At 43.7% G+C, this 12,126-nt stretch overlaps 1 protein-coding gene across 8 annotated transcripts in view; it reads right to left on the bottom strand.

The window, feature by feature from the left end:
* Nucleotides 1-12,126, bottom strand: part of robo1 (roundabout, axon guidance receptor, homolog 1 (Drosophila)) — a 228,977-nt gene that overhangs the window by 120,968 nt on the left and 95,883 nt on the right. Inside the window, exon 1 of one of the 8 annotated variants that reach the window (XM_056440343.1) lies at nucleotides 11,233-12,104. The exons of the other annotated variants lie outside the window; for them this stretch is intronic. Coding sequence (XP_056296318.1) covers nucleotides 11,233-11,293 — 61 coding nt within the window. The 5' untranslated portion in view covers nucleotides 11,294-12,104. Of the gene's footprint in view, nucleotides 1-11,232; nucleotides 12,105-12,126 lie in introns of those variants that run through there. 8 annotated transcript variants of the gene reach the window in all.

A 12,126-nucleotide genomic window follows, 5' to 3' on the forward strand; every position in this document is an offset into this window, starting at 1 on the left:
TCTGCTGACGTTCCCGTAAACAAGCAGCACTCCCTTCTATGGATAAGGCCAGCGGTTACTAACAAACAGACCTTCTGGGGCTGTGGTATAATTACTGTCCATGGCCCTGAAGCACTAGCCCCAGAACTGTGTCAGCTGGGAAACGCATCCCTGCTCCCCTGGCAGGTCAGGCCCGGGAGTAAGACAGCCCCAGCAGACTGCTCCTTTGGGAGGCTGGGGTCCATCCTGCTCTGGGGCCCCCGTCTGGAGCTCCAACAAAGGGAGCAGTATATCGACTTGTTCTCCAGGCTTTCCCAAACACATTTGAAAGACACCAGGCGTGATCACAATTATGACAGGAGGAGCGCTGATGCTCATGAAACACCTCTTAAGTCAACGGAAGCCAAGACATCTTTGTATTGTCTATAGTAGAAAAAACAACTCTTTTTTGGTAAGCTTATAGATACAAGTTACGAATATAAACTCCATTGTAAAACAGTGGTTGATTAATTAGCAATATGAATAAGGCTTTCCTCTCACACTTAAAATATCCATAGCATTGTCACATAAATTGTAAGGAACATAACAACAGGGAGTAACTGGGAAAAGACATGAAAACGAGAAGATATACCATGCAATAATGAATTTTCAACAGAAACCCAGGGGACACAATTCTGGATGAGTTGTAGCTCCTCTTGATGCCGAGCATCCCCAGTGAGCGTCATTAGACACCAATGAAAGCTGTCAAAGTCTGCAGAAGGCCACGAGGGCAGAATTCATTCCTGCAGAATAAACACAGTTTCAATGCTTTATTATATCCATTCACTGAGATAAGCAGGAAAGATGTCGTGGAAAAGACTGGAATCCTTGTGAGGAAGCTGCCTGTCAAATTGGCTCTGGATGCAAGCAAAGAGTTGGTCTGTCTGTTCTGTGCGCATGTCAGTCTGGCTGGTATCTATCTATCGGTCTATTATTGTCTGTGTATGACTTTGAGCAGCCCCCTCAAGTTGACCCTGCATATTCACAGCAATGACCTCAGAAGAAAACTCGGCTCGAACTTCTTATGAAAGAACTCCAACATCGGTGTCAAGGAAGTCATTCCTTCTGCGTAGCAGAGATCCCGGGAAAGGAGCGGTGATTAATATGTGCCAGGCTTACACCCTCTAATAAGAAGCCTCTGTACGCGCCACAGTCAAGGTTCAGAGCAGAGGTGGGGATTACAGAAAAGAAGCACCAGGGAGCGTGAATGGGCAATTACATGTTGTTTTTGTGTTCCGACATTGCCAGTTATTAATGAGGTTTGACCAGTGCGTTTTCAGTGATACATCAAAGCATCCTGCAACAGCAGGATAGGAGAAGCAGGGGTCATTGAATATGCTGGTACATTTATATCCCAATAGGGGACAGCAGGAATCTCACTGCTGACTTGGTCTTCTATCAATTGCTATACATTGCATTTCAGCAAAAAAACAAAACTTGTTGAGTATTTTTTTAAACAAATATGTAGTTAATAGTGTGGATTATAAACATAGTATTCACATGTGTATATGGGTACGGCTCTGTTTCACACTCTACACAGTATGCAATGATTGCAGAGAAATGGAAACAGCACTGCAGGTTTAATGTAAACAAAACTGTATGCTTAATGCAATTAAATCTGTCGTGTCTGCTCAGTTCTGCGGCCATTAAATCCAGTGCAATGGTCTGCTCCTCCCAAGGTCAGTCTTGGGACTTTCTGACCAGCAATGATGGCCGGGAGTGGAGGGGCAGGCATGCCAGGGTCTGGCAAACAGTGAGGAGGAGGAGGAGGAGGAGGAGGAGGAGGAGGAGGAGGAGGAGGAAGGACCAGCACACTCAGCTGGCACAGCCCAGCCAAAGGGAGTATGGCATTTGGGCTCGGTGCCAAGAAAAAGAACAGCTCTGAAGAGATGCCAAAGTGAATCGGGGCAGGCACAGCCAAAAAGCACCTAATGCTTTTTAAATGTTATTTAGTTGATGGCAGCGGCTGATACCGCTCTGCCGTTGGACCAGTGTTGTGTTACAGTCCCTGAGAGCAGAGACGATGACCTTATGTAGGCTATTCCAAATGTTCGGCCAAACACATTCTAAAGCAAATCTCAGACAGCTGGGTGTTGAAAGAGAATTTCAGTTCCAGCTTTCGGTCGAGGCTACAACGGTAAGGCCTCAGTGCAGAAACGTGGCACATTCCCTTTTTCGTGCCCTTTAGGTTAAAAGGGTAAGCACGGACTGTCAATGTGTGAAAGCTTGTGTATGTGCATGCACATATGCGACTTCATACCACTGCTCTGGAGCTGGGGATAGAAGGTATTATTAAAGCGAAACGTGGCTCCCAGAGGCATAACGTAGGTTAAGACTCAGTGAAACCAGTTTCTCATATGGCAAGATCCCAGAGACACCAGCATGGCCTGCTGAGTGGGGCATGGCCTGATTCCAGCTAAATGGAACACAAATCGCCCCAAACTGTTCGAAACCTGGGCTGGAAAAATGAGAGTGGCATGTGATGCACAGTAAATATTTGGTCAAAATTAATGAAGGGGTGAAGTCTGCCAAGAAGCCTTTTTTTTAGACGTCCACAGAGGGGAGACTGTGCCCAGTCTGGCAATAAAATTAAATTTCCTTCGGCAGACAACTGCTCACTGGCATGTCTGCTTTCCAGCACCCACTTACCACGTCCTCTCCTCAAAAGACATACCAACTGTCCAGGCACTTAACAAAATACTGTTATTTTCATCTTTAAACTGAAATGACTTGGTCATGAATGTATCCCTTAAGTTGCATCTGTCAGTTGTCTACATCTGACAGCAGAAAAACTGTCTACGTCTGAAGATCATTTCTAAGAAAACCTGTATTCCGCCAGAGTTGGAGACGGAGGGGGGAGTAAGATCTGTGCGAGGTAACACATGCAAGAGAGGAAGTATCCCAATCAGTTGTGTAAGTGGGAATAACCACATTGAGGATATCTTTCTCTTTCCACTGACACTGAACTGTATTGATTTCCCCAACTTCTCCCTTCAAAAGTGATCAACAGTGAGGCAGCAAATAAAGATACTTTTGAATCCATAAATGATGCTTAATTAGTGTCAAGAAGGGTGTGGTCTGCCCTGGCATACTAGAATGCAAAGAATGGAGGCATGAGGTCAGCTCAATCAAAGTCAATGTGTAAAGAAAACACTTCTGGGTCTACGAGATGACGAAAGGATAGCCATCCATATCACCACAGCATGAAGCAGAGGTGGAGACAGAAGTGAGTAGTATGCTCTGATTAAAGGCCAGAATAAGATGGGATAAACACCGGCTGTCAAGACTCAGTGTCAGAAGTAGTAAAGGAGGATAGCAGTCATCACATAGTGCCTTCGGACATTTGGCAACAATGAGTCAAACAAAGGTGTGATTCCGGAAGCCAAGTGCATGTAGGGAAACGAAGGTGTGGCTTTAAACCTAAAGTGCATTTTTATAGATAGATAGATAGATATAGATAGATATATACTTTATTAATCCCCAAGGGGAAATTTGTCGTTTGAATGGGCTTCAGATTAAGACTTGGTGAAAGACACGAAGCAAAAGGCAAAAACAATCTTTTGCTTAAAGCCTAAAGAACCTGTCTTTCACCCTGAGACTAGAATTGTTATTCAATTAGAGCTTTGACTGTATGGGCAAGGAGAGCGGACGTGGGAGGGAGAGAAAGAGATTGCATAAGACGGAGGATAGCAGAGTGGAGAGATACTGAAAAAGTGAATGAAAAGAATTGACTAAGTCTCACAAATGGAAAAGTACCGTTTAAAAGCTTTTGCAAAGGTAAAGATAGAGAGGCTTTTAGGATGAGTCGAAGGCATTGTTCCTGTTCAAAGGGTTCAATAGTGGTGGCCCTTTTTACAGAAAAGGCAACACACTATATCTAGAGTAAAACATAAATAATTATTCATTTGTCTTCATTTCAATAGTCACATTAGATTTAAAGGAACATTTCACCAATTTGCAGAAAGAACATAAACCTGATAATAGATCATGATTAAAATAAAAATTAAACTTCCATCTCAGAGCGACTGTAGTTAAATGAAAATGCACCCGGTTATTTGAAACTGAAGGGTGGACTCCAAAAACAGTCCTATAAAAGCGAATCTCAAGGTCACTTTCTCATTAATTATGTTTTCCAGCACTTCCTCTTAAATAGAGCACATCCTTCTTACTTTGATCACTGTCTTTGTGTGACAGAATCAGCCCCCGAGCAACGCGACGTAAAGTTGCTGATGCAGCTCGGGATGAGAGCGGCTTTTCAACATGAATCTCTGAAAGCAATCAATCGCACTGTGTGGATGAACATAATTATGTTTCGAAATTTGTAATAAACAGGAAATAATGTTCGGGGAAGGTAAACCTTCCTACCATAGGGAATCTTAACTATGACAGTATAGCTAAGAGGGGGAGGAACCAAAGACATGAATCAACTAATTAGCAGTCTCTCTTTTAACTGCTCTAATTAAATCTCTCCCTCTCTGCCTCTTTAATGGTATTTCCCCCCCTGTCGGGTTAGAACCAAAGAGAGGTTTAGCATTTCAAAAGTGTATCCAGGCCTTGCAATGAGGGGGTAATAGAATGATGACCGAGGCTGGGAGGAGGCCTGAGCTCACGGAGGGGAGAGAGAAAAGAAGGATACTAGGGAGAGGCTGTCCTCAATGTCTCCTGAGTGGAGAAAATGAAAGGGAGGGAAGTCTGAGCTTTTTTTTAAATGCACAAGGCAGAGCACCCCGTCGGCATGGCTTCTCCACCACAGCTAACGCGAGGCCCGGAGCAAGCCTTCTGGGAGTTCCCGAGCGCGCAGAATTATGATCCATCTCGGGATGTTGGCCGTGCTCCACCAAACCAAAACCTCAATGCCACACTGAAGCTTTGCACCAGGATCACTTATTCACTCAGCCCTTTTACACATCAACCTCACCTCTCCCCAGATGTCCACCTTTAAAACTAAAAACAACAACACCAGCGTCCTTGCCTCGCAGTTTTCAACCACTACCGCCCTAATCAGCACATTTTCTGCCACGAGGGACCAGTGAGAATATGCAATGTGAGCACCGAGGGCCAGATCAAGAGAATTCCCAGAGCTGGTGTATCATGGTATGTTTGACTGCTTCGTCCTCCCTTTCGTCCTCCGCTCTTTCCCCTCCATCCCCCTTCCACACCCTGGGGTAGCCTTTGTGTAGGAGCCCCCCCCACTCCTCACACACCCTCAGTCCCCCGTGAACTATTCTCTTCCCCTCCTCCACGCCTTACAATCGCGACACAATGCGGCCTCCGCAAACCCCACAGGCCTTTTCTGCATGTCAGCCTGCTTTAAGAAAGGCTCAGCACTGACCAGTCACGAGAAAAAAGGCAAGTCTTAAAAAAAATTGGGCAAAAACTAAAAAAAAGGAAGGGGGGATGGGTAAGAGGATGAAGAGATTCCTTAAGCCCCCTTTCGCCACCCCACACATACAAAAACACACTCCCCGCCTCATTGCATTTCCTTCTCACTCACATCTATATAAGTGGAGTCATGGGGAAACTAATCCACGGTGAAGCTGGATTAAGTAAACATGCATATGCGATGTGAAATCAAATGTGGATTAGCATTATGCAATTTGCTTGTGTGTTGCTGTGTTTGCAATTCGAACGCTTTGCATTTTTCGTACCGGGAGGCAAAGTTGCGGGAAGTCAAAGTGTGCTATTTGTGAACGGAGACAGAAACCAGACAACACCTTTCATCATGTCATTTATCACTACCGCACCGACTGGCAATAGGGAATGTTTGTCCTGCACGTCAACTGTCATAACAATATGCATTTACTATACCGACTGATCGACCAATCGAATATCCTGGAGACGCTTGCTGCTTTCTAGTATCAGCCAGCTCCAGACTAAAAAGCTTATATTAAGTTATGTCCCGGAGTATTCTTAGTGCAGGCGGCTTAGCTCTGTCTGGCTATACGTTTGTGGAGCTTAGACTGACAAAGTATTTGACAGACAGAGTGAGACTAGCTAAATAAGTCATAACAACATTATCAGCATGCAATGAGCATAACTCTTCTCAGTTCCAACCGTTTAAACCGAGGCCTGGTGAGATATAGCAGTTAACTCCTGAGGAGTTTGAAACACCAAGACACACAGCGATGCACTGGGATGCATCCTCAGTTTTATAAAATTAACTAAATCCTCTGGCTCTCTGTGTAGACATGCATATCAGTCAAGCTGCAGCCACGGCAAATTACAAACTATTGATGTCAGATGGATTTGTTAATTAATCCAATTAAGCAGCGCTTTTAGGTTATTAGGGGGAAAGCAGATCATTAAGAGACACCACCTAATTATCTGCCCTAAAACAAACTGCTTTGAAATGTTTATCTCGTCAGTCAATAATGACAGACAGTTCTCATGAACAGGAAGAGCACACGGGCGGCCCTCCCACATTCCTCCATGTGGTTTCCCTAAACCAAAATCTGCCTAATCCTGGATTTTAGGGTGTCAATCCCAGCTTGATTTGGATTCGGATCAGATTAATGTGAATTAGAGGAAGTTATAGATATATAGCTTCATGAGCACTGTCACCTTGCCCAGGTGTGATTTCCACTTGAGGAAAAGAGACGACGCAGCAGACCTGAGGCTCTTTCTACTGCTCTTCTACCCCCCCCCCCCTCCCACACACATCTATTCAGAGTTAAACTCTCGAGAAAAAAATGCATGAATTGGCTTGTTACATCCTGTGTGCTTCTGGTTTTATTTTGAAGTCCTGTCTCTGGTTCCTCTGTTCCCCTGCGATTGTCTGCCATGTCCCTGATTGGTCATTCCCTTCACCTGCCCTCCATCAACAAACGTTTCTGAGGGCAGTGGCAGCGACTCAGGAGCAGAGGAAAACACAGAAGTCGAGGTGAGGTAAAAAAAACTCTCTGCCGACAAAAAGTCACACGAGAACGAGGAACTGAAGCCGGAAGGCGCGGCAACACACAAGCAGATACAAAAACAATCTGGCACAGAACAAGGTGTAGACAGCCTAAATGTATACAGGGGAACGAGTCACAGGTGGAAACAATTAAGGCGGAGCTTGCAATCATACAAGAGGCAGAGGAGTGGCTGATGAAGGGAATGAACAATCAGGGAAACGGCAGTCAATCACAGGGACAGGAAGTGCAGGGAAACAAAAGACACCAAAGACAGGAATTCAAGATAAAACAGGAAGCACACAGGATGTAACATGGTTGGCCATTTAGAATAGTGTGGCGCAATTTCACCAAACACTAGGGATGCTTCGATCTGATCGGAGCCGATCCATATCGGCCGATATTACCATTATCGGTTTTGATCGGCGTTCTCAAAACGGCCGATCAAACTTGGCCGATCAGATGACATAAAATCTGCGAGAACTACAATCAGAGACGTTTCCATCGCGGCGCATCGCAACGGAGTAAATGCGCCCGGCGAGGGCCGGCTGAGTGCAGAGGTCCCACGAGGGGATCCTCACGCACCGAGCGGCGTCCCTGTCCCGCCGAACTGCGGTCAACTCAGCCGACACTCGGATCTCCGTGGTCAACTCAGCCGACACTTACATTTCTGTGCACCTATAGACTGATGTTCACGGTACACGCATTCGATCGGGAGCGCGTGAGGGTTTTGATAAAGTTAGCGGAAGGATTCACGTGACACAACATCCGGTTTTGCAAAGTTAGCGGAAAGAACCACGTAAAAAAAACATTTGTTTTTCAAAATAAGATGTCGACAAATCATACACTAGCATATAAAAGTAAACAATGAACTGATTTTGTATCTTTATAGATCGATTCTGATATTTAGCTTGAATTATGCTGAAATGAAAACATTTTTACTCTACCAAGGAAGAGTTTATAAAAATAAGTCAGACTTTTGTATGTTAAAAAAGCACATTTCTGATTATTTGAAGTCCTGTATATAGATTTCCCCCAGGAAATGACTGTGTTCCATACATATCTGAAATCCCCTACACTGGCAATCAAACAATTTTAATGTACTCAATTTAAATTGAGTGTATTTAATGTATTTTAATTTTAAATACTTAAAATACAAAACCAATGTTGTTAAGAATAATTCATTTCATAAATAATGCTACACAATAAATAGAATGCTTCAATCGACACAGTGATCGGTGATCGGTATTATCGGATCGGCAGATATTGATTTCAGTTATCGGTGATCGGCACCAAAAAACCTGATCGGAGCATCTCTACCAAACACAGTAGAAAACGGCTGCGAGAGAGCTTAAATGGAGGAGGCTGGCTTTAGTGAGCATGTTGTAAGGCCAAAGGAAAGGTAATCGTAAAGAAGACAGGAGACAGCGATGGCTCTCACCTGTGGTCTCTGCTCATTAATTGGCCCTGAATCCTGCTGTGTCCTGTCACGCCATCATGATGTAGGAGGTGGAAGGGCACAGCAATTTATCAGCACTTACGAGTAAATTTGTCAAACCTCAACGGGGAGGTGCTGCCGGGCTGGGGCTGATAACCAGGGCAGCAATGACTCCCACAGCCCATTTATTTATCAGCACCACCAAATGCTCACATGTATAGGCTACACAGTGCAATGCTTGCATATGACCACCCAAAGAGTTTACGACCACATACTGATATTTGCCCTAAAATGAAATCCTGCCTGTTAATATACACTACCGTTCAAAAGTTTGGGATCACCCAGACAATTTTGTGTCTTCCATGAAAAATCACACTTTTATTTATCAAATGAATATAAAATATAGTCAAGACATTGACAATGTTAGAAATAATGATTAATATTTGAAGTATTAATTTTGTTCTTCAAACTTCAAGCTCAAAGGAAGGCCAGTTGTATAGCTTATATCACCAGCATAACTGTTTTCAGCTGTGCTAACATAATTGCACGGGTTTTCTAATCATCCATTAGTCTGCTAAGGCGATTATCAAACACAATGTACCATTAGAACACTGGAGTGATAGTTGCTGTAAATGGGCATCTATACACCTATGGAGATATTTCATTAGAAACCAGACACTTCCACCTAGAATAGTCATTTACCACATTAACAATGTAGAGAGTGTATTTCTGATTAATTTAATGTTATCTTTATTGAAAAAACAGTGCTTTTCTTTGAAAAATAAGGACATTTCTAAGTGATCCCAAACTTTTGAACGGTAGTGTATGTGCGAGGAGCTCAGACACCTCTTGTCCTCATCTGAATGGTCCCTCTGAGGTGAGTAAAAGGTCTGACTGGCACATGGAGGAGAGATATCACCTGATAACAGGGCCAGGCATGACAGATGGAGGTATCAATTTACAACCTTCAGACGAAGCAAGGCGGCAATAAGCATGTCAACACAAGTTTGATAAGGTCATCTTGTCTCTCTCCCTCTTTATCACTCATACAAGTGATATAAAAATACTTTTACAATCAGGCCAACAGTATGAAAATGACCACAGATGTCACTAAACACCATCAAGAGTTTTTTTAGGAGACGTGATACCTATTTTGCAATGAAGCTATTACCCCTCCAATTATCAGCAACTATGAAATATTTTCCTGTCAAGTAGTGCGTAATCCAATTTTCCTGACACAAGTGTCTAATCCACGACCAATCCTTTAAGTATCTGCGGTCCAGTCCGCCTCTATTAGCAGGCCCTATTTTAACGCCTCTACCAAGGAAACCACCCCAGACATCCCCACAGCCGGGCGTAATTGGAAACCCTGGTGTCTGATTGTCTATGTCACAGGACAGGACCATTAGCGGCTCAGCCCGATCTCAGGGTCCGGCCGAGGGTGGAGCAGATGGAGGAGCCACTACCAAGCTCGTAACCCTCACCTATGACCCTACTTCCTGTTATAGGTGCTCCAGTATTTCCTCAAACGTCTGGGGTGTTACAGGATTTCCCCATTACTACATCTCTGCCTCTCCATATGAAACAAAGACCAAATAAAGGAAACCAACGAGGAAGCACGAATAACATTTAAACACGAATGAGGAAAAAATTCTGCAGAAAGTCAGTGAATCTGGAAGAACACAGCGACCAGACCCAGAAGACCTTTCAGTGTGAGCTGTGTTTAAAAAACGCTAACATGTATAGTTGTGTGTAGGGAGACATTGTTTTTAGGAACAGCTAGACACAAAGAGTTGAATAAACAGTCAGAGTAAAGTATTACTATTACAATAAATAATCTACCTTATACATGTGTTTTCTTTCTTTCTTAAACTTCCATTAATCGGGGCCTTGTACAAGCTTTTCTTTGTATAAAATGACCCACTTGCTGCCATTCAGGGTGCACTTTTCCTAATGTCTTATAATGGGGTAGCAGTGATTTGCTTCCTCATAACTCAGAAGCAACTGACCTGGAAAACCCCAGCCATCATGATCCTGGAGCTCTATAAAGACGTCCATGTGATGGGCGAGGAGGAATAATGTGTGAGATAATAAGGAAGGATTCATGCAGCGGAGGACAAAGACAACTGAAACCAAGCAGGCGAATCTCCACACAGTTGAATAAATGCCATAAATCTGAAATAAAACCAGACCAACAGCCAAATGACAAATAAGAGATGTAGCAGATTTTCATTAAAGAAACGCACACAGAATGTTGCACTCAGCAATAACATTCATGCATGGGCAGTATGGTGACACACATGGAAACATGGTCTCCACAGGGGCTGGTGCTGTCTGTATGACCGATGATAGCTGCTCTCTCCACTGATCCCACATGGCTTCAGCACTTTATGTGTTACTTTCTTTATGTGTGCTCAGCTCCTAAGAGTAAGACAACCCCTTCACCCTGAGGTTGTACATGTGTTGGTCAAGAAGGAAAATGGTCATTGTTGTGAATCAGAATTGCCTTCCTCATTTCAAAGCATAAGACCGAGGGTTGGAACACACTCAGTGCTTCACACAAGTCCAATGTTCAAAAGGGGTTTGTTCTGGTTGGAGGAGTTAATGTCAACATTTCGTCCTTGAGCAACCCTTTTCCTCACTGACGTCAGGCCTGTTAGTAACACCTTTTTAACACTTTTTTGGGGGAATATTTTAAATTGAACTGTTTTTTTCTGCATGTATGTAGTCCAGTGTATTTTTTGTCTAATCTCTGTTGCATCACAAATAATAAAAGATGTTGTTTTTTTTACCTCTGACCTTTTTTACTAAATTAAACATGCAGCTAAAATCCACATGAATGACTGTAGCTCACAGATGACTTCGTGAGGGTGATCACTGACTTACCTGAGCACACATGGACACATCCTAACAGAAGTACAAATCCAATAGAAGTTGGAGACATCATTCAACGCCTCTCTTGTGAGAAGTGCTCTCGTGTAATCCAAATTATTCAAAAGGCAATTTAGGCATCCGCTCCGTCATGTCAAACTGCAAAAAAAACTCATTCTTAGAATCCAGAGTTTGAAAAAGTAAAACCCAGATTTCAGTTTGAGAGTCCAAGAGCAGTGTTTCAAGAGCTGGGTTTGGCGTTTTGCCGTGGATGAGTGGAAGGCTTCAAAAGATGGAGAAAAAAAACATAATACAAAGAAAAGTTCTCCACAGTTTTAACACAACATGCTAGAATATCTGAGCAGAGAAGACGGAAAGCTTCTTCTTTGAATTCATCCCGCTGCTGCAGTGCGCTCAGACCACTCTATCAAACCATTTGGTTCCTTTGTGCCAAAAGAAAAAAAAGAGGACAAAATAAGAAATCCCCTGTGACTCAAAGTTAAGTCAAAAGTGAGTGAAATAGCGCGCGCGGTCGCTGTAGTCCACGCTGAAAGCCTCGATCCTTCCAGTCACATTATTTCAGTCCAGTTTTGAATCTGTCACTTGAGATCGGAAACTTTGCGAGTCCGTCCTCATCCACCAGATCCAGGCACAACGATCAGAGCAACTTTTCCATCACTTTTCCCCCCCGTTTGTCCTCTGCTGCAACTCCGATTGATCCTCGTGCGCGTCGCAGACCCCGAAGCTCAGGCGAGAGGGGGGAAACACGGATTCATATTCACAGCATTTCATTCAAGGAAAGCGGAGAGCCTCGTCAATTGGTATGCGCCTCTCTACCCCCTCCATAGACCCGACAATGTTTCCCTGAGAAGAAATTTAACCTCTTCCCGCCTGGATCCCACCGAGCCG

The sequence above is a fragment of the Pseudoliparis swirei genome, chromosome 20, assembly GCF_029220125.1.
Source record: "Pseudoliparis swirei isolate HS2019 ecotype Mariana Trench chromosome 20, NWPU_hadal_v1, whole genome shotgun sequence".
Classification (NCBI taxonomy): domain Eukaryota; kingdom Metazoa; phylum Chordata; class Actinopteri; order Perciformes; family Liparidae; genus Pseudoliparis; species Pseudoliparis swirei.